Consider the following 27,583-nt stretch of genomic DNA (forward strand, 5'->3'; position numbering starts at 1 on the left):
ACGCTGAAGCATTTCTTCTCAGGGAAGTAGTGATGTGACTGAACAACTCATCTTTTTATCAAATTTCCTTTGTAAAGTCCTAGAGCTGAAACGTTACCATATGCTGAATCCTGCATGAGCACTGCAAGCAGACAGAACTGTATCCAGGCACCTGTCAATAATTTACTGGGGCAGACAAAACAGAATTGCTTTAAATAACCTGCAGTAGGTAGCATTAGCTCCTAATCCACCCTGACCTTTTGATGAAGATTTGGTATCTTTCATTTTGGAAGTATTTGTAGGAGGCCTTTGCCTCCTTTTCTATACAGATGTGATCACTCCTGAAATTAGGATCTTTAAAGAAATTGCATTTTTTTTCAACTCCTTGGGATTTTTTAAAAATTTTTAATTATAAATAGGAGAAAAGACAGAGAAAACTGATGGGTTTTTTTTTTGTGCTTTCAAGCAGGTTGACAAGGAACTGCATAAATGAGACGGCCCACCTTGTTTAAAAATGGGCTGCCCTCTACCTGTAAAAAGGTTAATAGTTAAAAGCTCCATCAATGAAAAAGGTGTCATTCTTCTGTATTTACATTAACAAAACACATGCTATTTTTAAGCATCTTGTGTGAACTCTCTAGCCTTAAGAAAAAGAAATAATTTATTACAGGCTATTTGACATATTGCTTTTAAAAACCCAGCAGGTCTCATCCTATTCTTTAAATATTGTCTTGTGACTTTTGACAGGATCACAGAGCTGTCGAGGTGTGCAAGAACCTCACCCCTCAGCTCAGAGCAGGGGCAGCCACAGCAGGTTTCTTGAGAGCATTTCCATACAGGTTTTGAATATCTCCAGGGACAGAGATTCTCTGGGCAGCCTGTTCCAGTATTCAATCACTGTGAGGGTAAAAAAGCTTTTCCTTTTCTGTAAATGGAATTTCTCATATTTAAAATAGCATCCGTTGCCTCTGGTCCTGTCACTGGGCCACACTGAGAAGAACCCGGCTCTGGTGGCTTCATTCCCTTCTACCAGGTATATCAGTAAGATTCCCCCCAGCTGCCTTCTCTCCAGGCTCAACAAACACTGTTCCGTCAGCCTCTCCTTGCATGTCAGATGCTCTAAGGCCTTAATCATCACAGTGACCCTTCTTTTATTAACTTTTATATATTAGAAATAAATTAGTTTTGTTGATGAGTCAACAAAAAGAGATGGAAGAGGTAGTCATGACTTAAATATGATACATTTTTAACACATAAATGTATTACTGTCCCACTGATAAAGCTCATAATTTTGCTTCATCTTTGCTTCTATTTCTTTAAAATAGAGAATCATTCTAAGTTAATAAAAATAGCTATATTTTATAATTTTTTATCTTATTTATTTTTTTATTTTTTCTTCTATGCTCAATGCTTCAGTATGAATTAATTCTTTTAATTAGGTAATAATTCCCACTATGGTATTTAATATGCACTGTACCTTGCTCCTCTTGACATATGAATCTTCTTCATATACATCACGGGAGAGGCCAAAATCTGAAATCTTCATTTTGCGCCCTTCTGCCACCAATACATTTCTGGCTGCTAAATCTCGATGGACGAGCTTTGGGAAGAAACCAACAATAGTGTTTATACTTCTTGAGGAGGGACCAACTGCTGACACATCCGTCTATCACAAGGACATGCTCAGATCACTGTTATACTGCCCTACCTTCATTTCTGCGAGGTACTGCATTCCTCGGGATATCTGCCATGCAAATGATATCAGATCTCCCATTGTTAAGGCTCTCTCATCAGGATTGTCCAAATAACTTGAATTTCTGTTGCCATCACTACCCACATAGCTTGGTCCTACTTTTCGACTTTCCCTGAGAAAACTCCGCAAGGAGCCGTATTTAGCATATTCCACAATTAAATACAGTGGGCCTGAAATAACAAACACACTGATAAGTAAACAATTAATAGATAATAATTTAATTTTTTTCAAAAAAGTCTCTTCTAATCAACACATTGCTTTGAACAGTCAGAGGCTCCAGACACCTCTGGCCTCTACATAAAAGGCACTGAATCAGACATGGAATCATAGAATAATTTTGCTTACATCCTCTATGCGAATTTCAGCCTAAATCAAAGCAGAACTCAGGCTCTTATATATGGTCTCACCTAGATAATTTGCGACTATAAAAGAGACAGCCTTCTTACAAATCAGATTTGTGAAACAGCCCAACTTAGAGAAGCTTAAGAAAAAAAAAATCAAAATACTTTTCTGGAGTGCATGATACTGAGCTCACAAATCATCGGCTAATTCTAGTGTCGTATGTGAGATGCCTTTTCATCGCACTAAGAAACATTCTGACATTTCAATCCATTAGTTTCTTTTCCCCATTACCCACATGAATAATATCCACTCAGTGCTTTTAATGCTAAATACATTTGTCTGCCATATCAAAGCCCTCCCACCCCATACGCTAATGAATTAACTTGATATTTATTAAAAGCCTATGACTCAGAAACAATTCACTTCCTTTGAGATGGAAAAATACATTGTACTGAAAAGAAAAAAAAATACATCCTGCCCCACTGGTTCATTACTTTACTGAGACTCAGAGATGACTCAGTCCTGAGTTATATTTTCTGTCTACAACTTGGAACAGCACTGGCTGGGCAAAGGCAGCAGACCTTTGCCCAAGGTCACAACATGCATACCGAGACTTTAGGCTGCATAGTTATAGATCCAAAAGGAAGAAGATGTTGCCATGCAACTTCATTTAATATGAACAGAAATTATTCAGTTCAATTCCTATGCACAACAATGAAAAAAACTGACAGTTTATAATACACATGTCTGAAAAACTGCCACCTTGAAATAAACGTTTCAATATCTGTGGCTTTTAGGAAATATTTCACAACAACAGGGAGACGATGGTTTTGTGACACAGGAGGAGAACTGAATATCAAGCTATATTTTAACAAAAGGATCTGTAGTTGTCTTGTCTTTTTTCCTTTTTTTTTTTTTCAAAGGGAGATCTCAGTCCCTGGTTCAGGCCTCAAAGCATTGTTTTAGTATGAATAACAACAATAATGAAAACCTCATTAATCTTTAAATATAACCCACATTTGGAAACAATAATGTGAATATAAATAACAATATAAAAATAAATATTGATTGGAAGAGAATTGGTAGTAGATTGGTTACAGTTTGAATGGCTTCAGAATCAAAATGTATATTGAAGAAAATCACAGGAAGAATGCTTAGTTACACTGAACTGCATTTTCCTTTCCCTTCAAACATTGCTTTTCTTATAGGTCCCTCCTTTTTTCAGCCAGCAGCAAATTTAAAAGATGCTCAGCAATTATTAAGCAGTGGTCCAAACTCAATAACCTGCTTTTTATTTCTTTGGTTGATATTTTCATCTTAATAACAAGCTTCTAATATTTACCATCTTGACTGCAGGCTCCATAAAGTTTGATGACGTGAGGATGGTTCACCTGTTTCAGAAGGTTGAACTCCGAAAGCAGATCTCGCAGCTCGCTCTGGGAAGCATTTTCTGCAGAAAGCATCCAAACACACAGTTGTGGTTAGCAAAGCATTACTCAAGAGTTCTCTATGTACCGCCTGACGTACAAGATGAACCATTTCTCCTGGAATTAGCAAGAGGTTGGAAAAGTCCAGACTTCTCCACCAGAGAGACAGTTCCCCACCTCCACTCTCCTGCAGTCATTCACATCGGAACCAAGCGACTGGGGCTGCTGCTGTTCCGGCTCAGTCACCTGCTCTAATCATCGCCCTGCTCTGACACAAATGACTACAGGAGGAGCAGGTCAGCTAAGAACCAAGACCAGAGTCTGTAATGTCTTGAAGATGCCATGAAATTATTACAAACCTTTTCTAGTGTTCTAGAGTAACTTTTTAGGGTGAATCAGTGCAGTGAAAGGTCCTCCTGAATACTTTTTCCGACAGAATAACAATCCACTAATCTACTGGCTTACACTTGTAGCACACATCCAGATCTAGAAGCCAGACATACAGTTCAGATTGTTTTTAATGGGAGATATGTATGCAGACTTCGCTGATGTCAGTGGAATCGTGTCACTGTGTATCCCCTAGAGGCTTTCTCAGCCTTTCAGGCATTTTGGTTTTGCAGAATTCTTCTGACTAACAAACTTCCTCTTTGAACGCACTGGGGCTTGAAGCAGACCTTCAGTCATAAAGACGCCATAGGTCAGAGAAAACCCTTTTTCTACCTCATTCTTAATCTCTCTGACATATGAACCTCTCTGGATAGTTCCTAGAGTGTTTAGGGACAGTTGACAAGTATGTGGTCACATTTACTTAAAGCTAATAAAAAACAAGTTCAGATTCTGATCTCTCGTACCACACTGTATGTTTTTCCATAAAAGCTGTAAGCACCAAATGATTTATTTACATATTATTTACATACCAATTTTGAATAGTGTCTGTTTACATATAGGTTGGTGTTTTCCCCTTTAACTTTATTGTAATGACGGCATTCATATCATAGAGGAGGTCAGATTTAATTTATATGAAAAAAGTGCCAATAATGGGCACTTTAAACCTCCAGCCATAGATCCAACACTATCTTGGCTCAGCTAATTACTTACTGTTCCTTGTTCCCTCCCCGATACTTACTGTCAAGTTGTCAAAGTAGGAAACATCCTACTCTGGTCTGTTCTTAACCACAGATAATGCCCATCTATGCCGCTCAGGCAGGAGATAACTTTTATGCAATAAGCAGGGGGCTTTCTCCATTATACAACGGTTCACATACCATTCCCTTTTAAAAATCAGGCAGAGTAAAGTCCCTAACACTTGGACAAATTACCGCTTTTGTATCTGTTATAGGGAAAGAATGGGTGATGTTGGCCTGATCCAAAATAACTGTCCTGACAGCATCGTAAAGACCACTGTGGACTAACGCATTTCTTATACTTAGTCGTTATGTGTTAACAGTAAAGTTAAACTGATAGCAACAGATAAATATATGCAGAATGACAAATGTTCTCCGCAGCCAAGTTGGAAAATAGAATTTCAGGTGACTATCTGCAATGTAATTTACATTACAAAGGGATTCATTAGAGCCTGAAGTATTACTGTAAATGTCAGATCAATTTATTAAAATAAGGTGCTTAAAATAAAGGGTTACTCCTTCGCATTATCAATTCTGTCAACTCTTTCCTTCTTAAGAGCTAGGGGAAGCTGAATGTTAAATTATCTGCAAGTAAAAGCAACATTTTAACCACTGCATCTTGAATCTTAACTCTGTCGCATGTTGTTAATGAAAATGTGTGAGAAAAATCAGTGACACAAGTACACAAATAAAGATGAAATGAAATTATTACTAAGACTATTCTATTGATAATGGTATACAGGTCATTACTTGAGTATTACAAGTTAACTAGTCTTCACTTCTGAACAGACTTAGTTCCTGGATTTCCTCCACATGACCTGTTCTCCACTGAACCTCTTGCAATGCAGGCATGCACTTCATAATGCCTTTATTTCTGTGGTAAAATAATTAGATGGGCAGCATCTTTGCTCGCAAGCAGCAGATGAGGTCCATAAGCCTTTCTGAAGCTTGTTTCTCTATTCTGTTTCATGTATCTCTAGGTGCCTGATATGTAGGGACTACATGCTCATATGAATGAGTCCACAAGATGGTAGAGAAGGACACAATTTTCTTTTCATACCTATTTCATCTTTCAGGATGTGGTGAAAAAGAAGGCCTTCTGAATGAACTGATTTAAGCACTGACCTCTTTCACTATCCTTGCATGTCTAGTGAATTCCTAATTAGAAACCAGGCTCAGATATTAGATATGTAAAATCTATACTCACATATATAATTGTAAAGGTGGCAAAAGCCATGCATTACAACAGCTTCCACCTGAAATGTGCAGTAATACTGGAGAATTCCTACTTCAGACACCAAGCAAAAACATTGATTTCTTCATGGTTTTCTTTCAGAATAATTTATTTTCTATATGGGAAAGCAGCAGGTATATTTGGGGCTGAAGCTACTGAACAAAAACAGGAACAAACGGTCAAGGTCTAAATGTTATCATCTCAACATTATGTAGGCATACTTTTTTTTTCCCTGGCTTTAAAGTCTTAGGAAAAACTGAAGACCAGGAGACCGTAATGGGCTATTCAAGCCAGTTTGGCAGAGCTCCTAGTAATTGAAAAGCAGATCAGAAAGTATAAAAGTAGATGGAATTCTCAATCAGAAAAATAACTTAATAGTTCTACTATGTATCTTGACATTATCACTTTCATTTAAAAAGTTTCATTTAAAAAGCTTTGTCAAAGAAAACTGGGTAGAGGAAAAAGGAAAAAAAAAATCAGAAAGCTTTAACAAGCCATTGCAATATTCCTATCAATGCCAAACAAAATTAAAGACATTTTCTATGTTAAGTTAGGGTCTCCTCACACATAATTAATTACAATTTGTGGAAACTACTTATATGGATAAACGTGATGCTGGCTCCTAAAGCAAGAAATCTGTCAGAATATAACAGAATGCTGGAAAAAAATGGAGGTTGTGACAATGGTTGGTTTTAGCTGACCTCTTACTTTCATGCGAGCCCCTCTTAAAATCCATTCAGAGGTTACAAGAACTAGTTTTCAAATCATTTGAGACCCAAATGTGAATGTACCTTTTAGCATTTTTACTGCCACAGTGGTATAGCCAGCTCTTCCCTTGAGTCGGAATGCTGTTGCCTTGACAACCTTTCCAAATTCTCCTTCTCCAAGAGTCTTGCCCAAAACCAGGTTCTTCCGAGGGAATTCCCACTTTGGATCTTCCTGCAGGAGAGAAAAAGAACCCTATAAGACGAAGCAAGAAAAGGAGCGGCTAGCTGCACACAAAGTGTTAATGTTTAATAGGAAAACATTCTTCAGGAATTGGTACAGTTTGGTGTACAATGCTTGGTTGCTTTTTTGATCACTATCAGTGTATTCCTACAAAAGCTTTTGAATCTCTAGGTATTTTGAAAGTATTTTTCCATTACCTTGAAATCATCTACTTCAAAACAAGTTGTACACATAGTCTATGGATAACGGATTATATTTACAGGTCTGGAAAAATCGGATACAGATGAAAAATGAAACAACAACAGAGAAATGCTTGCTTTCAGAATAACTATGAATATGTAACCTTGGACTTCACAGAGAAGTATAACAGTTTTACTCACAGAATAAGGATTTCCCTTAAGAATTCATCAGAGAGAACAATCCTTCTCTTACAGAATTAGTGCTATTAAGCCTTACAGTTGCAAAAATGATGACAGGTGGACAAACAAGACAAGAAATGAAAGCAAACAGAGCATAAGGTCTGTGAAGACTTCAATATCTAATATCCAAACAGATTTGATACTGCCACATGTCTCATAAAGTGGCACTGTTTCTGTACCATGTCAGTCCATGAAAATGCACCAGCCAGCAGGCATCCTGGATAGTATGTGATAAATTAAATGTATGATCACATGACTGGGAAAGGATCCTCAAGATGTGGGTAAGACTTACACTTCAACCAACACCTACAGCCTGTTTTGTTTTAAACTTACCCTTGTTGTGATACTATGGCTCATCACAGAGACTACGAACCTACAGATTATTAGTATTTAATTGGACAAAGTAAAACCACACTACTGTCAAATGGAGAGTTACATTTAGTTAAAAAAAAAGGCTCAAATTAGGCCTAAGATGCTATATTGTATTAAAACATAACAAAAATATATGGCTTATACAATTACTCATTAATTATCTTCACTTCCCTGCCTGTACACATGGTTTCTGGTTTATTACAGTTAGCTGAATCAGGTATTTCTTTGAATAGATTGCACTTCTAGTAAGATTTTCTGCATGAACAAATATTCTTCAGGAACAATAAAGACATAGAAAAAGAGCGTGCAAAATGATGTCAGACTTACTGGTATTTTAAAGGTGTCTACAGACACCTGGTTCTCCATGGAATCTAAAGAAGACCGGCGGACATTAGTGGAAGAATAACTGATGGGGTAGGACTGGGCTGGGCGTCGGAACGTCATTTCTGCAGAGGCAATAGGTGGCTTCGGAGAATTCTTGTGGTACCGATGGATGAAATAGGAAGAAAGCAGCACAGAGATGATGAAGGACAGCAGCACTGCCCCTGCTATCACAGTCTTGCACACATCATCACACAGTTGCTCTGTGGACCAAGAAGAACATCTTAGAACTTTGCTTGTTGCCTCCTACTTCCGATTTGGCAGCACACGTGACACACACATAGGTGTGACAGAAACAGAACTCAGAATCATTTACAAACTTAGGAAAGCCTAATAGCTAATTCTCAATGAAACCTCAGAATTTGCAAATATGCCCACTGCACGTACCAATTTTGGACACCAACAGGTAATTGTTTGCCTAACTGGTTAAATGTAAGCACAGGTAGCTTGACCCTATATTCCTGACCTTTGTAGATGTAAGCTACTTCTGTCACTATTCTTTAAGACCCAGCCTACCATATATTGATCTTCTGATGCTACTTACATCTCTGGAGACATGTGACCAAATTTTTCTTGCGGACAACAGTTTATGTTAGAGTCATCCAACTCATCAAATAAAATCTTCAAATGTGAATTTAATTCATTATTCCACTTATTAGACATTAAATAACATTTCTCTTCAACTTTTTAGATTAGGAGACTTAGAATATTTCTGCTTTGTATTTAACAAAATAATTATTTCTGAAAACACTGCCTAATGCTGCAACTGCTTCAAAAGCAATATGCATTTTTTTCCTCCCCATTTCCCACTTTGCCTTTTGCAGAAGCACTTTTAGCGTCTTGCTTTGGAAACAGAGTTTACTTAAGTCCGTGTGCCACTAGACAGCATTTCTAGGGAGTCACTTCCTGAAGACACTGAGAGATCCAAAATACAGTCCTTGCACTGTTCCTAAGACAATCCTGACTTCAGATCCATAGTTCACTTAGCTACTTCTGCAACCTGTACCTCAGAAGTACAAGCAGCACAATATCCCTCCACAATTTCAAAAAAAAAAAAGGCAAAAGCAAGAAGCTTTATGCTTCCTCTTTTTCTTCTTATGCCTTCCGAAAATTTACTCAAAAGAGTAAACTGAGATATATATAACAAACAATTCAGCTGATGCGAAATATTTCATGTTCTATTATAAGCAATAATAAAATTTATTAAAAAACAAAAGAAAACAAACAAACCACCAGTACTTAATCCACATCAATCTTTTTTAAACAAATGTATAGAGCTTTTCTATTTAAGCAAAGGTCAGTGAAAAAAGTAATCCACTAATCCACACCTCCTCCTAACACAATGGCTGCTGGCTTTCTCTGACATTTGGAAGCTGAGATTTTCAGAAATGATTAGGAGGCTGGAATTACTTAAAAGTAATAGAAGTCATTATTCTAATTCTGCTAGCTGTCTTTGTAAACACCAGGTGAGTCTCACTAAAATGCAAATGCTGCTGGAAAGCAAAGGACAACCAACCTGTTTGTCATGTAGTAACAGATAAAAAGGATTCTTTAATCAAAGACAGAAATAACCTCCCTCTGGACATTTTCAGGCTCCAGAGTAGAAGGTGCCAGTTCTTAATTAATTTAGGTATTGCTTATTAACATGCTCACACATTTAAAGCATTGTATACATACAGAAGGTAGACACAAACAGAGGAAAATACTAATATGATAACAGCAGATAATGTTTAGACTTACCCTGGATATCATCTTTCTCACAATAACAGTTCTGTCTTGGGAAGCAGTAACAAATCCCATGTCCTGACCTAATTCCAAGATTTCCAGTGCCTTTCCCATGACCACCAATAATGTTTGCACCTAATCAAACACAGACACAAGCCAAGATTCTCACATGTAGTCAAAAGAAAAGGCTCAAAGTTTTCCATGGGTTTATCTTAGTATGCATCTGAAATTTGACGGAGCAGCACAGTGATAATGACAGGGATTCCTGAGAATGAGGGGAGTGTCTAAATTCTGGAATTTCTGAGATCCTGAGGTGAGGGGATCTTGGAATGCTTGAACATTAGACTTGATTAGCAGCTATTCCCATTATAGCAAACTCTGGATTAAAATATATCTATACTAAAAATATAATTGTTCTCCTTGCAACACATAGTTGAGATACTTTCCTTATTTCACATACCCATTAGAACCTTCTATAGAACGCCATTATGTATGCCAAACATCTACCTCAAATGATCATCTCATGGCTGTCATGGTTCAGTTAGCTCATAAAGCTTTATGATTCTGTATCACTGAGGTCTTACGTTTTAAAATTCTCTGTAAAATATCTTCCCTTTTTTAGTTTTCTCTACCATCGTCTTATGTTTTTTTTTTTACACATGAGGTGATGTACCAGTTGTATTGACCTGCGGTCTACAGACTTCAATTCTATTCCTGGTATCAATGCCAATTTCCTCTTACCTTGGAAAAGTCCAATGCAGATAACTATACTTAATCACATCTCTAAAATGCCACAGGACAGTCTAGCAAAAGCACTAAGAGTAAGTGCCAAGTGTAATGATAAAAAATGAATCTTTCATTATCTAATGTTGGGAAAAAAGTGCAGCAACTCATGCAGAACTACTCTTGATTTCAAGCAGGAGTTCTTCATGCAGAGAGACTGCAACTGTGTTTCCAAGTAAGTCACTTTTTTTTCTGCATATATATTATAAAAATGACCGTAGTTGTGACATTTTCCATTCATAAATAGCCTTTAATCACAAGCAGCATTGTATAGACAGAAACCAACCAAGTTCTGCAAGCTTAGCTGCCTTTCAGAAAAATTGCCTAAACCATGAAGGGACTCAAAAGATGAATGAGTTATTTTCAATATAGTCTTCTTTTTATTTCAACTAATGTTCCTCCATTATATCTAATTTAGTAACAGAGTGAATGACCATTTCTTTTACATTTCTTTGGATGCCTAACATGAATTGTGGAAGAGGATATTTTTTGACAACAGCAAGGCAAACATCCTTTTTTAGAAGAAGTGAAATGGGGACTTGAGTATTTATGCAAAATACACAGACTTGACCATCTTTCCAGAGAGGCCATATCTACTAAATTATGTGCAGCTCGGATGGTTAATTTTGGAAGAGACTGTGCTGAGCAGTGCTCTCTGAGCTGACACGTGTTCAAAGAAGAGTGGGTATTCCCAAAAATTCTTGCTTTTCCCCCCCACCAGCCAACTCCGTCTATCATGAAGAGGTGAAGAAATGAAGTTTCCATTAGCCTCAGAAAAATCATATGCATTTATGTATGTCTGGATATGTTTGATGACCTGGAAGAAGGGGGAAGCGGGGGATGAGCAGGTCCTATCTAAACTGTTCACAAGGGAGGGATTTGGGCACAAAGGGTTTTTACACAGCATGGAAAGGAGTACACATTCACTGCAGGTGTATATTGGAAACAAAGAGCTTCCTGTACACATCCCAGTGACTCAGAAATGTAATTTTTGCCAATGCATTGCTGGTAGGGAAATTCCAAGAGCTATCAATATTGGTTTGAATTATGTGGTCTTTTACATGCTCCTGCTTTAAATCATCAGCTGTTTCCATCGCCCTGTGGTGGGAAAGATCTATCCCTGTTTCAAGACTGTTTGGAAAAAGGAAAAACAGAGGCCATATCCCATATCACACCAAAATTCAGAAAGTAAAAACACTGGCTGTTGGACAAAACTAAATATCATGTCCAACTACCACTGAAAACAATGACATGCAAAGCAAGGGAGAAGCAGTATGGGGGCTTTTTTTTTTCCATTATCAGAAAGCCAAAGTTCAGAGGAACCTACAAAGCTCATTTACAAATGTTTAGCTAGATTCTCACACTGCAAACAGAGCTGAAGCAGCAGTTACTTGCTAAAAGAAAGTCTCTGGCTTAGAATGCAGTTAGGTTGCCTCTATTTGACAGTCACAGCCACAGATGTTTCAGATGAGTGCCCTTAAATGCAATATTCATAATGTTAGTGTGAGAAAGCAATTCTGGAACTCAAGTACATAGCCATCATAATGATAGATTAACCATAAAAATAAGTATTTCAGCAACTCTTTGTACTTAAAGAATATCCTTGAACTTAACACATCTGGGGTTTTTCTATGTATTGCCTTCCATTGCCAAAGAAATGTCCCCTGCCAGTAAAAGCCAATATAATTGTACTCCTGCACATCTGAGCTCCCAAAACTCACTCATTTCTTTGTCTCTAAGTGTACTGTTTTCAGGCATCAGCCCACATTCTGAATTGCATCAAATCACATATAAAATTATCCAACTCTGGCATTAAAAAGGCATACATAACATCCTGAAAGCTTGTCTTACTTGCCTGCTTCTAGTATCTAATAAGACAGTATTTCTTTCAGACTTCTGTTGAGCAAAACATCTGATGCTGCATATGTTGCGTATTACGTGTTTTAGCATTGCAGCCTCTGGCACAAATATTTCCACTTTTAGAATGACAACTGATTCTGGTTATTACCAATAAAGAATTATTTCCAGATGATTAGAGAAGTTATTTGCATTCACTTCTAGCATTTCTGCCACTATGACTGCTTTTTATGCACTCTAATGAAATAATTAGCTTTGTGATAAAAGTAATTTACAATACACAATCTCATTCTTGCATGTAAGAAATGAAAAAAAAAACGTCTTTAATTCATTCCTTTTATAGAGGAACATAAGTCCTAGCCTGTAAGAATAACCTAGTTCCTCTAAGACTCAATTTCAAAATGTAAACTTGGAGTACAGAATGCCAGACCCAGGAGAATTATTCAAGAAATGTCTATGCCTTTGTTCCTGAATCAGATACTGGATGCTGTATAAAGACATCCATTGCTGTCTCATAGAAGACTGAAATTGCTCAGGTGCAATATGCTGTTTTTCTAACCTTTTTACCTTCTAGGGTGATTTGTGAACTTGCAGGTATGAGTGAACGGAATGTAGATAGATGTGCTCATGAAAACACACAAATGCATTTCAATTCTTCCTTCATGGATGCTGTTCATATGAATCTCTGCCTGTATCTTCAAATAGGTACGGCATTGGATCATTTTGGTGGTCACCTGTCAAATAAGGCCAGGTGCATTTCCCCAAATGATCCTTTGCAAGCACATTTATTTTAAATTGAAATTTGTTTCTTTTTATTTATTTAAATTTCAGTTCAAAGAGGCGTGTTTTCCATCATATTGTGCTCAAATTTGGAAATATGGCATTAACTTGTTTAAAACCTATACTTGTTTCAGTAAATACCTCCACTGAAAAGCACTACCTGTGAATTAACACAGGGAGCAGAACAAAAATTACTGAGAAAATGTTATCTTTCCACCACTGTCAGCCAAGAGTTGTTGGCTGACTAGCTTAATAAAGAATGAGATTAGTCCCCATAACCTTAACTCTCTTGTATGATTCAAACACCAGTATGGCAATGCAGAGATGGTAAATATGTTCAACCTGTAAAATTATTTGGGATCAAGAAAGTGGAACTCAAACAGCCATCAGTGGTGACACAAAAAAGGCAATCCTAAAACACTTCCGTACTTGTGCAGTCTTGGGGGCACACGGCTGGGTCTTTGCTCTCAATCACGTCACAAGTGCCATCTGGACAAGTCTTGATACTCGGGGTACACGTCGAGTAGTTTGTGGTGATCCCTGTGAACACAGGCACAGACAGCTGCACACACACCACAAGGCTTTGAAGGAAAGCTAACTGCATGGCTATGTTCACACACCAAAAACGGGTTGCTTTTCTTTTTAAAATAAACACTTATGAATATCTATAAATACAATCTGCTGAACTAACAGGCAAGAAAACAGCTAAAAGCAACTCTATTTTTCACTATGTTTTCTGCTTTGTGCCTTTGACAGCCCTTTGGGCATGTCACTTGCAGTTACAGTGAGTATTACTTGAAAAAGAGCTATTTGACCATTTTGAGTCTCAAGAGCAGCTTTCACAACTAAGGATGCCTCTACACAATTTCACACATATTTGAATATGAAATTACAAGTAGGCAAAGATAATTTGTGATACTCATGCAGTTTGAAGGGATAAAGCATGAACACAGAGGCATTGTTCTGGAAGAGTTAAGAGTACTGTCACCCACCAGATCTGTGCTACGGACCACAGGAAACAGATACAACAGAGGCACTGCATCTGTGCTCACAGTCTGCTGGGGCATACCTGCTCAGTGCCTCACTGGCACATTTAAACTCGATTCATGATCACAGAGATTATCTTGCAAGCCACAAATCACCTGTTCCTGTTACACTGGTGCAAAACCAATTCAGTACTTTGCATTTTATGTATCCATGTTCAAGATCACCAGGGACAAGATCAAGAATGACCATCCCAACTTAACAGCATTTTCCTTCCTAATGCATGTTTCATTTGGGTATTATGATTAATTTTTTTTAGCCACATCTTCTGTGTAGTTTACAATACCACATTGTCCAGCCAGAATAAATCATCTTATATCCATGGAAGTCAAATGCACAATGATGACTAAGCAGAAGCTTGGTTTCACACAACAGAAAGGTACCTTTTCCACTGCCCTGTCTCCACTGGCATCGTCCTGTCAGCACTCCCAGGCCACCACACTCCTCGCATTCAGCGTGGTGCTTACTCACAGCGCACGAGTCAGGGCAGTCCTCCTCTTTCTTTAAAACTGTTGGGAAGAGTGTTTACCATCAGTTCAGGACAAGAGAGATGAATACACAAGCAATTCAGCTCTAATCAGAAGGAAAACTCTGTTCTTAGGGGTAGATGGGGGAAAGATGAAGAAAGGAGAGAAAGACTGAACACTAACTGACCCAACTATCAGGAAACTTAAATAACAATTAAAGAGAAGTCCAGATGTTTCTCTTCTGTGAAATAAAATATAAACATGATGACACAAGTTATCTCTGCTTGATAGCACACTGTCAATGCCTAGAACTATAGAAACCTGCTACGATACTGGTAACAGAGAAATGGGGACATTAAGTACTATAGCTTCATACAAAACTTTTAATTAAGCAAAAACATTCAGTACTTGGGCTAATGTGAGAGTAGCCCAAAGAGCAACAGCTAGAAATGTGTGATTTCAGATAGCACAAGGCTCTTGCAAGAAGCAAAGTCCACTGCAGACTTGTGTTTCTTCTTCCTCAGCCTGTTCGCTCTTGGCACAGGAGTTGTGATCCGATACAAGGAAAGGGAGGCAATTGTCTGGTAGAATTTTAGGATTCTCCACAAAGTGTGATATGGTTTGGAGAGAAATGATTATGTTTCCAGTCTAATCCTCCTCTGCTGTGGCTGTTGTAGAATATTTCTTACATTCTGCCTTTGTGAACTTTCCCATAAAATGAAATCAATGCAATTGCTACATGAATGTTAAGCAAAATTATTTTTTTAAAAAAGTAAAAACTGGAGAGGGAAGTGAGGAGAAAGATGATTGAATAACTATACTTAGGCCAGAGACTTGTGGTTTCATATATACATGGGGTTTTTTCCCCATAAGAATATGTGAAATAGAAAACAGAAGTCACACAGACACACAAAAAAGATTCATCTACGTCAAATGTCATCATGGTCATTAGGAATTGCACATGATACACCACCTCTCTGTGCATTAATTCTTCAAATAAATATCTGCTACAGGCAGGTCTGAATCAGAACTCAAAATGCAATCTTTGCAATCTCTGTGTTGTAGTTCAAGCTTATTTTTATTGTTAATGCCATCCTTTTATAGATCACCCTACTAATGCGTCATCTAATACCAGTAACAGTTTTAAATAGTAAATAGCTTTAGTTAACTCAGGCACTTACGAGTTCCTTCCAATACAATAGTGAGGAGGGTTTTGGTGTGTTTCCTGCTCTGCTTGTCTGTAGCTTGAATTGTGTATTGTATTTCCTTGCATTCGGGTCTGCGTAGCACAGAGGAGTCATTCACGTAAAGGCTTCCATATTTATCTTCTCGGCCTTGAAGTATGCCGACAGCATAGCAGCTTGTGTTGTGGGACTGTAACTTGTAGGAGATGTTCACACCACGGAATTTCATACAGTTTTCGATGCAGATTTTTCCTATCTAGGCTCAAACACCAACAAAGAAATCACAGACAACAGAAACAAAACTATACATCACAAATATTCGGTGCTTCCCAAAAATGTCTGAAGGAAAACTGAGCATATTACACCTCGCAGAGTTCAGCATTTATCTTGGGTTTGCAGAGTTGATGCTGAACTACTAATGCAGTACGTGAATGCTTCAAATGGGATTTATTCTCAGGAAAAATGAGAGGTAAAGCATTACTATTGTCTTCAGTCTAACAGTGGAAATATGCAAGAAGCCTTGACCCAGAGACTCAGTGATTCTTGGTGCCTACTATTGATGGTCAGCAGTGTGAGAACAAGGCTCTGTGATTTGAGAAAGTCTGAGTTCAGTCCCTGCTCTGTCCCACGCTGATCAGTGAGAAAAGCTTTGGTTTTGCTGGAGAAAGCAAGCAGCTCAGTGTAAACAAACCTGAGACTCTTTTCAAATAAGACAGAAATAGAAATTGCTAATACATAATTTTCAAAATAATACAGTTGAAAAGTTTCTAGCCAGCAGAGTTCTCTGAAAGTCTTAAAAGAAATAAGAACCTCATTGTTTTCCATTAGCAATTCTTTGAACATTTTAATCTAAAAATGAAAATATCTTGGTTTGCCATACTTAACTTCTGCCTGCTAGAATATCTGTGCTAGAGCATTCTTCAGTCTGAAACAATTTATTTACGAAGCACGGGAATGTAAAGCCCTGTCTCCTGTCCAGCTCCTATAGGAACTGATCCAAAGCTCACTTTGGTTTTTCCATTTACAAGAGTGGGATTCGGATCAGGTCCAGAGGCATTGGCTTTCCTTGCAGGGAAAACCACAATGTGAAGGGTGGAGTGTTATTTTGGGAACTTGGTGATGAATTCTTTTCAAATGCTGCAGTTAAGATGTGTTTTCAAGTAACACCACTGCTGGTAAAAGCATATCTGTGCATCTTGGTCTAGCATTCTTATTAAATAATGTTAAAAGAAACCAAAAAGTTTATTTGTACTAAGACCTCTTCCTGTGAACCTGGATTATATAAAATCAGAAAGGAAGCTTTTGCAGTCCTAGAAGCATACTTTGCCAGAGCATAGTCCTGCTTCATCCAACTTATTCCCATTGACATCACTGACTGGTCACTTGGCACCATTTGCTGGGGTTTTTTGGTGAGATTTTGGTGGCAGGATAACACGCAAATTCTATTAAAGCAATCAGAAACTAGGCCATTTCTTCCATGCTGTCTCCTCTCCACAGCATGCTGGGACTGGCAGGAAGAAAAATAAAGACTTCAGCTGTTCACAAACTCCGTCTAGACACAAGGTCTAGACAGGTCCCTTCCAGAACCACGTCATCTTAGCTCGGGTGCTGTGTTGCAACTGGCAGTGTTTTGCAACTGCTTCAACGGTGTTTCTTTGAGGCAGGAGGAGAGGGAGGAGGATAACATAATGATGTTCCATGGCATTAGCCTTTATACACACTAGATTAAACTGTCCTTTCTGCCTACTCTGTCATAACTGCTTTTTCCAGGCACCTTTTTGATCAACAGAAATTTCCTTCAAAGGGGATGGAGAATTCCCCATAAATTCATAGTCCCTAAAGAACAGGTTACCCTCAGAGAAGCACATGGGCCAGTTTTGCTTTCTCTGCATAATTTGAGGAGAAGCTAAAAATCCTCCCCTCAAGAAGTTTCTACAAGAAAGATGGGCTTTCTCTTTTGGCTGATTCCGCTACGTGAAGCCCAAGCTCGTAACCTGGTCCTGCACTGCAGGCTCTGGAGCCAGCACAGCTCCGGGATGCAGCACAGCACAGCACCAGGGCAAGGACAGAGAAGGAGCCAGCTCCTCTTTCTCACAAGGAGGGTGAAAAAGAGGCTGGTAATCAGGATTAACATCAACATACACAGGAGCAACCTACAAGAGTGCTTTCTGCAAGACACGCAATAGTTAACACAGAAAAACCATCATCAGAAATGAGAACGGAAAAATCCATCTTTTGAGCTTCAGAGTTTAATAAAGTCTGGATAATGATAATGTTCCTCTTCACTGAATTCCAGGGACACTTGGACATATAACCTCTCTAAAAATCTCAGCCAATGTTATTCATCATTTGTCTCAGTAAATGTCAATAGAGCTTGAAGTCCTTTGATAAGTTAAATGCCACTGGGCAAGCCTTTACCATCAGGCCATGCTTCTGTTATTCAATTCATTTAGCTGTTCAAATAGACAAATGGCATCAGCCCAGCAGTTAATAATTTCTTCACGTTCTTGTGTTTTCCTTATGGCAAGAGACAGTTCAGCCTTCATATTGATTTGGCCCAGTACTTTTCCTCACTGCTCTGGCACATCACAGCTAATTATGCAGACGACTTTAATAATGTGAAGTGCTGGGAACTAAGCTCCTTCCGCTAACTTGTGCTCCAACCTGAGCACACTGTAAATTCAAACACAGCCTCAGAAGTAAGTGGATGACACTAACTGATCAAGACCAGCTCCAGAGCCAGTCTGAGTTTTGCATTTTTCTGGTCAAGAACCAGAACAAAAACTCTATGTGAATTTGTGTTTAGGCAGCACAAAGAGAGATGTCTTCCCACAGACCTGGAGTTGTTCTTGCCAGAACAGTTTTCCCTGGTACTACTGCCACCCAGTGAAACTGTATCGTTAGTAGGAAGCGTCATTGTTTCCAGAAACCCTAAAATTCCCTTTCAGATATTTGACTGTCCTGACAACATGCAAAATTGTTTAAAAGTTAACTATTTTTTGTTTGGTTTTGTTTTGGTTTTGCATTCTGGAACTAGAAAACTAGATACTCCCAGACTCCAAACAAATGCATTCAGGCAATCCAGCGTATGCACAGATAAACATGGTTTAACCCAATTCAATTTGGAATTAATTAATTAATTAGTTCATAATATTATTACATGCATACACCAATATGTAAAATCTGTGTGTATATATATATATACATACACACCAAAAAAAAATTAATTCATATACATTCATACGCAATTAACAGTTACATTTCCACACTTTTACAATTACAGTAATGTTGTGACATAAATACAGTTGGGGACTGTTTCTAGATGCTAAGAGCTAGACTATGAGTATCTTGCATACCTGTGCTGTTACTACTTTAAGGGGGAAGCCCACTGATTTCACCCTATCTCCAGGCATGAGGTTTTTACTCCACTGAGAACAGAGCTTTCACAATGTGGTGCTATAAAAAAATCCAAACTTAACATCAAAAAAATATAGTGATCTGCACAAAAGGCACAGAATGTGTTCCAAAGTATCTAATGGTCCGCACATTTCAAAGTTGCAGCCACAAGGTGTGGCAGAATGCAAACCCCCCTCCCTCCTTCAGTATGGCACATCTCCCCCTTTCTCTGCTACTTGAGGCTAACAGCTTCTTTTGTTTGGCCCCAGAGCACCCTGGCCCCTGGGCCATTAGGAGAAGGGAGTGCCAGGCACACTGAGCCGTGCCCAGTGTGGGGGATGTTTGAAGGCTTCAGGGGCACCCACACTCAGTGTGGGGGGTGCAGAGAAGCTTCTACAATGCCTACAGTCAGGTCTGATCAGATAACAAAAACAGGACTCTCGTCGAGACTCCGCTCATTGTGTGGGTCTCTCGGAGTACGAGCTTAGCCACTGCCGCCAGGAGAGCCCCCCTCCCCGGGATGGAGACTCCGCTTGCCTTGCTGCCACAGGTGTAAGTAAAACTTCTCGCAGGATTGCGAGTATATTTATACTTTTCGTACACATATGCACATATAACTTTCCGCGCTCCATATGAGTGCGTGTAAAATTATTTCCTCGCACAATCGCGAGTGGCCGCCGAGAGCTCCTCGCACAATTGCGAGTGTATTTTCCTCCCGTGCACATAAGCACGTGTAGGATTCAGTGCACACTTGCACGTGTAAGTAAATTAACTCTCGCAGGATTGCGGGTGTAGTATAAATTTACCCTCGCACAATTGCGAGTGTACACTTCCCGTACTCACTACGAGTGCGTGTATCTCTTTAAAAATAATCCCGCACCGTGTTAGGCAAGTGTGTACTTCTCCGGGACTCAGGGACGGCTCCGGTATTTTTTTGAGTGAAGCCACGTGTATGCACACTGTGGACCGCCTGTTGGTTGTATCAGTTGCTGCCCCTCAAATAATTTTCCTCAGCTGATATCCGAACCTTTATTTAAGTCACTTTGGAGTGCTAAAACCCTGTTCCTCTCCGGTCTAATAAAAGTTGTTTTGGACTCTGTTGTCCCTTAAATTAACCTGCGAGGATTCTCCGTGACACAAGGCATCATGAAATGTGAAGTAGCTTTTTGTAGGGAGCCCGCTGTATGAGCACACTTGGTATCCTTTTTCTTATTTATGATATTCAGTGCAGACTAAGGGTAAAATGACCCTTGACTATATATTAGCATTTGTATTTGTTGTGTAAGGCCTGTTCCATACTCTGAAGAGCTATCAGGCCACAGTGCATTTCATCAAATTAAATATAAGAACATGCAATATATCTAACTTCCCTTTTACTTTCTTTTTACAATTAGCCAGAGGCCTAAAGATTAATAAAACTGAATTCCTCCTTAGAAGTCTAATGAATTGGGTTTCTCTGCAATTGAGATGATCATATTTTAGTCTCAGTCCTCTCTGCTACAAATACAGCAGCAGTTTTATAGCTTTATTTAGTTATGAAGTATACTTTCCAGCAGCTCTCCCAAAATGCCTCATCACTGATGTTTTTAATATTCACTTTTATAACATTAATTATATTGAACTAGTTCCTTATTAACGTATGTGTTCTGAAGGAATTACATTGTAATTTTCTCCTGATTAATGTCAACCTGTTGGAAAAGTGTTTCTGGAAGGCATTATTAATGGCAATGGTAGTGATTAAGCTAAAACAAAGGTTAAATTAGGAAACACATTAATTACTAACTAGCCATTATCTAGAGAAAATCCATTAACATGCTGGAATTTGTAGAGCTGGGACTCCAATATCTGGAACAAATTTCTTTTTTTGCCCTTAATATTTTTCCAGTTACTTATGCCCAAGCAACTCCTGGTTGCAAGTCCTCTAGTCTCTACTTCTATTAGTACTTCCATGTGTAGCCCCTCTTCTTTTATTATGTGATGGGAGAGCTAGTGTCCAGTCTACCTGCTATCCACCGCATCCAGCAAGAGCCATATTGATATCACATTTTTCATTGATTCTACTTAAAACAGCAACCACCAATCCTCTACCACATCTCTCCCCAGTGATCTATCTACTAGGTTCCGTCTCTAACAGACAGTGAAAGTATAATTAACACAGTTCTTACTTGTGCAAAACGTTCAGCGTTTCTGTTCACTGTGAACTGGTAAGTCATGTTTGGAAACTGAATGCTGACAGGCAGGATGGAGACATTGAAATGCAGCATCACCGATCTTTCTGGGCCATGAAATTCTGTGTCATTCACCAAAACATCCAACTGGAAGGAACGATGCTCAGTGACTGAAATACTTTTATTCAGTACCAGTTCTGCAAAGGAAAAGATTACTCTATTAATGACCCATGCTATCTGCAAATATTTTGATACTGCAATCCCAACAAAATTATACATAACAAGATCATACGTATCAAAGTTATTCCCAACAGGAAACACAAGATGAGTTAAATAGGAGAATATCCTCCTATAGAGTTATGCTCTAATTCAAGATGTTTGGAGAAGTCTTCTTCCCTTCTACCTACCATGCTGAGAACCCCACCATCAGAACCTCTTATCAGTATACACAACATCATCCTGTACAGTCCCTATCCCAAAGATGCCACAAGCTCCGAATTTCCAGTTCACGCTTTAAACTCAGCATTTGTTTAACTTCAAATTTCTCAGCTTTCTTTGGATCAATATTTACAAAATGTTGGGAAAAGTTCAAGAGCTTACTGGTCAATTACTAACAAGCAACTTGTCCTTTATTTGAAGAAAGTGACCTTACTGTATTCATGTTGAGTTCCCCTCACTTGGCTGCCATTTGGGCTGAAGTGGATTTCATCAAAGATGTGCTCTACCCGAAATGTTTCACTTATCCAGGGATCATCGGTAATGATGGTTCCTGTGTATTTCTTTCTGCTGCTTTCAAGGGGATAAATAGGTGTCGTGTCTGCATCATATACAGTTAGCGTTGCAAGGACAGTTCCCTAGAAGGAAATATTAAATGACATTGCTGAATGACCTGAAGCATTCTTCCTCTGGCATGTGCTTGGGAGATTGAAATATTGGTCAAATAAAACCTCACAACTTTCACTCAAGCCCACTTTAATTCGAATTCATTTTAAGCTTCAGGTTACCACAATTTCACAGCTCTTTGAATCTGAGTTAGAAGCTCAAAAGAAGATGGCAGTGAAAAAGAACTTGCCATATAATCACTTCAGTCTATATCTAAATACTATACTATGCTATACTTTTGAAGTAGGAAATGAGTGCACATGCATAGTGCTAGATTTTTTTTTTTTTTCATTTTTTAAAATCGATGTTATTCTACAACACTAATAAAAAAGCAGATAAATAATATGTGCACTTGGAAGCCAAGAAGTACATTCAGATGGGTCAAACTTGTTACCAAAATGACAGAAGTGGCCAGGTTGTCTGTCTTCTGCTTAGCCTACTAGACTGCTGTTCTGTACCTGTACGCTGAAGCCACAAGGCCTTTAAGATTTTTATTAGCCATTTGGTTGTTTCAAGTTTGTTCATTTACTAGAAAAGACTGAAAGTTTCCAAATGTAATGCTTTTTTTTTTACATTGTAAAATGGAAGCAAAATTCACTATGTTCTGGATGCTTTGCAGGCATGTAATTTCAAAGGGAATATTTTACTTTATACAGTTTTACGAGACATAAATTTTCTATCATCCAGAGCTAAACAACTCCAAAATGTCAACATTTTCAAAAGTAAAAAGGAATTCCTTTATGTCCAGGCAATTGTGGTGTGTTCATAGGTGTCTTGTCAATACTCGTTCTAGTCGGGAGGTGGCAGCAAACTCCCAAAATCATTCTTTTCCCGTCCAGACACAAAAATGAGCAAAATTTTATTTAAAGGGAAATTTGACCATCAAAAAAAAAAGGATGTTGCTGTTATGAAACAGAAGAACTCTCATGAAAAATGCATCATTTAAGCCCCCAAAACAGTGTCTTCTCTATACCACTGTCTTATAAAGGGTTGTTGCTCCAGTGGGAGGAGCCAAAGAGCCCACCTGTGTACTTGGCTTCCGAAGCAAGGGGTGCACGTGTGCAGGGATCTCACACAAAGACACCCAGAGGTTCAGACCTCTTGATAGATCACCTTGGGGCAGTAAGAGAAAAGTGGGAGAGCACCATTAAAGCAAGACCTTGGAGCACTCCCTTAACAGGCTGACACTGGAAATTTAACACCTTTGCGGGTGCAATGTTTGTTGGCAGAGACAACCACTTCTCCTAACTTTCTGTTACTGTTACAGCATCCTAATAAATGTTCTGCATGTAGTTCTGATATCTTATATATTTGCTCATAGGGGAAGGACACACACATACGTTTGCTCTAACAACATGCAATTTTAGTCAGCTGGGGGAAGCAAACCTGTAACAAATACAGGGGAGATACAGTGAGACCACAGTCTCAGCAATGGTCCATCCTGACCTCAGGAAATGCTCACATTTCCTTACACTGTTGAATTCCTGACCCAAACTCTTGTTAATTTGGAGTCTGAATAAGATAGAACTTGGCACGAAAGGAATTCTACATACTCAACATCTTACAATCACAGCTCTGAAGGGCGGCACATGGCCATGTGCTTGATGCCGTGACCCATTACCCAGAGCGTTGTGTTTCCCAGTCATCATGCCTCCCACTGCTACACTCCTGCTTCAGGGACTAGATAAAGGAGAACTTTACCTCTTTTCTGTTGAACTCCACGACAGCATCTGCAGTATCAGTGCCATTGGGAAGGAAGGGAGGGGAGTCATCTTCATCTAACACATTCACCAGGAAGGGCACCTCCACCTGCATTTCCCTGAAGCCCTCTCTCACTGTACATTTGGCAATCAGCTCGTATCTCTCTCTCTCTTCTCGATCCAAGCGCTGCGTCACACTCACGCCAGTGGTGTTCTCGTTGTAGCGAAAGGGCATACCTTCAGCTGAAAAACAGACACAGTATAAAAAGGGGAAGTCACCTCCCATTATAGGACTCTGGTAGGTTTTTTACTTGAATACTCTTTTGCAATCAAGTAAATCCATTTGGACATCATGACGGCATGATAAAAGGCACACTCAGAAGTGAAACAGAAGAAAGTTGTGGGGCTATATTAGGGTAGGCAAAAAACATGGAACTGGTGGGAAGAATCTACAGTCTAGAAGCAGCACAATTTAAAGCTCAGGATACTCCCAATCTGCTCTTAGCAGGTGCAGACTTCTAAAACAGATCTTTTCCTTAGGAAAGGAGATAGTCCTTCTTCCCATCCTCTCTGTATATCTCAAAGGTAAAATCTTCAGGCTCAGTTCACATTTGCAAGAGAAATCCCTTCACAGGATCAGTTTAGAAGATCTACTACACAAGAGATCTTAACAGTGCAACTGTTTATTGTTGGTACGCGAGTGGTTCAGTTCCAGTTTTACCTGCCAGCAGTTTATAGGAAATGCTGAGATTCTGACACAGATGATGAACTGAGGGCAACTGGAGCTGATGAAATGTGCCAGGTGGTTTATTCTCTTTGATGTGAAAGGAGAGATCCATTTCTGTGAAGCAAAGCTGCCTTGCTGTCAGGGAACTGCAAGCTGGGGCAGTAGCATTGATTAAGGAGAGGAAAACTGTGGCACGCGTAGCAGAGTCACATTCCTTCTCTTGGAAAGGGTGGGATGAAAGGAAGACATACAGCATCACCTTTGATAACGGCATCCAGTTTCCTACAGCTTCAGAGAACAAAACAAGCCAGCATAAATATTTTATAGAAGACAAGCTAATGTTTCTTTTACCCATTTTGTGCTCCAGTCCGTTATTCCACAAAACAACCGTATACAATCCTAATAACCCCATTAGGCCAAAAAACTGTAGGTGTTACCAGCAACTTTACATTGTAGAACCTCACAGAACAATATCAACATTCTGTCTGGAAGACACTAACATAAAATAGGCCACTGTTAGTAATCAGCTTTTTGATAGGACTGTTTTTTGGAGAGACTAAAGTAAGGTGGCAGCCGGGAAAAAGAATGCAGAAAATGGCAACAAATATTCACGACAGAATCACGACAACTACTAACTGTCATTTAAGTCACAGCATTCCGGTAGTTTATACCAGTGGAGAACACAGGCCAAATTATTTACATTTAGAGGACAAATTGCTTCATCATTTCAAAATACAAAGAGCTGCTCAAAAGATAACACAGAAGTTAAAATCAACCTGTGGCATCTACTAATACAGCCTCAAGCCTTAATTGTCTTGATTACCTTGGTTTGACTATAGACAGAATGATAGCATCTCTGTAATAGATCTAATTCACTTGAAAAGATGCTCTAGGTCACTTTGATCCGCATGAACAAAACAAGACTCTCCAGTTCTGGATGGTTATTTGTAACTGAACAAAGAAAGAATAGCTATCTGATATTCATGAACAGAGACTACCCAAAATTCAGCAAAAACGGGTGAGATATCAAGGACTTAGCACTTAAAAAAATAAAGCAGAAAGTGTCTGAAGTTGAACATTCAAACATCAAGGCACCCAAGTCAAAGGGTAGTGTTGATATATGGCTCTTACAAACCCAAGACAGTTACTATGGACTCTCCAACAGCAGAATTTCTGCAACTGATCACAGCGGTATGCCATTAACTCCTCACCCATTTCCTCCTCCACCATCTAATGATACCTAATTTCCTCATAGATCAAAATCACCAAAACCAATTTACTGCTAGATCATAAAAGAAAGGGAAAAAAAACCTGTGATAATTCATTTCTGTACTTGAATAGTAAGCTTCTCTAACAAAGCCAAATCTCAAGAGAGGCTGAGAGGTACACTTAACCATTTCTTCCAAGAGCTGTTTGGTGTTACAATACAAATGTACTTTGTGAATCCACACTACCAGAGTTTAAGGATCACTTATATAGAGTTTGAACTAATCTAACTGCATTAGTCTGGGCACTAAGCACCCAGCATTAACACAGAAGAATTGGTTTAATTTGCACCAGTAGATGAACAAACCACAAATCTCAATGTAAAGCTGCGACTTATACAGCTGCGAAATACAAAAGAAAAAAAACATGTCAAGTAATGCAACTGCCCCACTGTACTGAAGTCCACAGGGTGAGCATGTGGATCTGTTCCAGGCCAGTGTATGCTTTGGCATATGGGTCTCTTCATTTGCTGTGGGTTTTGTTTGGTCTGGTTTCTTGTTTTAAAAGGGTAGATGTGGTTTTTTTCTAAATTTGATGCTCATATGCTGATGGATAAATCTCATTATACAAATATACTTTGTTTTAACAACAGACACTTCAACAAGAAAAGCTAGTCTTCTCATACTTACACAGCATGTTAAAGTCTTCTCTGTCCAGACTTTTGCTGAGGTAGAGAAGTCCTGTTTTCTCTCTGATTTGAAACCAATTATTTTCGTGGGATCTTGCTCGAGAAATGATGAGATTCTGGCACAGATGGAAGTGGGCCACTTCCCCATGTGAATCCCTCAAGGCATGAATGCGCAGGAGCGGCGTGCCTGCTGGCTGATCAACGTAGACGTTCTCCGAGTACTCCTTCCTGGGGAAGTAGAGGCCAAAGGCCACTGCAAAGGAAGGCACACAAGGGGAGAGGTGCTCCCAGTTAAATTACTTTTCACTGGCATTTTCTTAAGAGATGCATTTCCAAAGAAGCAAAGGCTTCATTCTCTAAGGATTCAAAAAGATCTGGAAAAAGGCAGATCCCTCATCTGGTGGAGATAAACGTGGTTTTACTGCACTCAAGCCAGGGACAGAGCCACCAAAAATTTGGCCTATAATTTATGTTCAAGTTATAAAATCATCTGCTTTTTGAAAGCAAAACTACTTTGCTGTAAACACGGCCCAGCTTAAGCAGAACACAACTAAAATCTGGCAAGCAGAGCTTCACTAAGTTCATATCTGGAGCTCTCAGCTGTAATTCCATTGTCCCACAGATGATATTCAAAGAAGGAAAAAGCCTTTGATGAAATCACACACTTTAAAAGCCTAAACACACTCTGTTGTGAGAAAACACAGAAATGTATCAATGGCTCACACACTTTTCCTTGGATTACATAAAACCTCTCTTACATAGAAGTCTTTGGTGGCTCCTTTGCTTTCTAAACAGGCCTGCATGATACTTTTAGTACAGAAAATGAGAGTTGTTTGAACAAAACTGATATGAGAGTCTTGTAAGTATTTTAAATATGACAGATGGGAAAGCTGAGAATTGACTTGTCCGAAGTGAGGAGGGAAATGTACATTTCTTTTTAATACAATGGCTGTGACTAACCCATTGTTCTTCAATCTTTTCCCCCTCTGACAATACA

The 27,583-nt window shown here is 38.9% G+C and overlaps 1 protein-coding gene across 2 annotated transcripts in view; it reads right to left on the reverse strand.

Moving 5' to 3' along the window:
- Positions 1-27,583, reverse strand: part of RET (ret proto-oncogene) — a 161,428-nt gene that overhangs the window by 12,717 nt on the left and 121,128 nt on the right. For both annotated transcript variants that reach the window (XM_065067651.1, XM_065067652.1), the window contains 14 exons: positions 26,588-26,839; positions 24,687-24,980; positions 23,967-24,208; positions 22,036-22,237; positions 21,381-21,580; positions 15,817-16,075; positions 14,552-14,677; positions 13,554-13,664; positions 9,720-9,839; positions 7,926-8,182; positions 6,651-6,798; positions 3,417-3,524; positions 1,688-1,902; positions 1,457-1,579 (listed from right to left, as the gene is read on the reverse strand). In XM_065067651.1, the coding sequence (XP_064923723.1) occupies positions 1,457-1,579; positions 1,688-1,902; positions 3,417-3,524; positions 6,651-6,798; positions 7,926-8,182; positions 9,720-9,839; positions 13,554-13,664; positions 14,552-14,677; positions 15,817-16,075; positions 21,381-21,580; positions 22,036-22,237; positions 23,967-24,208; positions 24,687-24,980; positions 26,588-26,839 (2,657 nt within the window). The remainder of the gene's footprint in view (positions 1-1,456; positions 1,580-1,687; positions 1,903-3,416; positions 3,525-6,650; positions 6,799-7,925; positions 8,183-9,719; positions 9,840-13,553; positions 13,665-14,551; positions 14,678-15,816; positions 16,076-21,380; positions 21,581-22,035; positions 22,238-23,966; positions 24,209-24,686; positions 24,981-26,587; positions 26,840-27,583) is intronic.

This window comes from Columba livia, chromosome 6, assembly GCF_036013475.1.
Source record: "Columba livia isolate bColLiv1 breed racing homer chromosome 6, bColLiv1.pat.W.v2, whole genome shotgun sequence".
Taxonomy (NCBI): Eukaryota; Metazoa; Chordata; class Aves; order Columbiformes; family Columbidae; genus Columba; species Columba livia.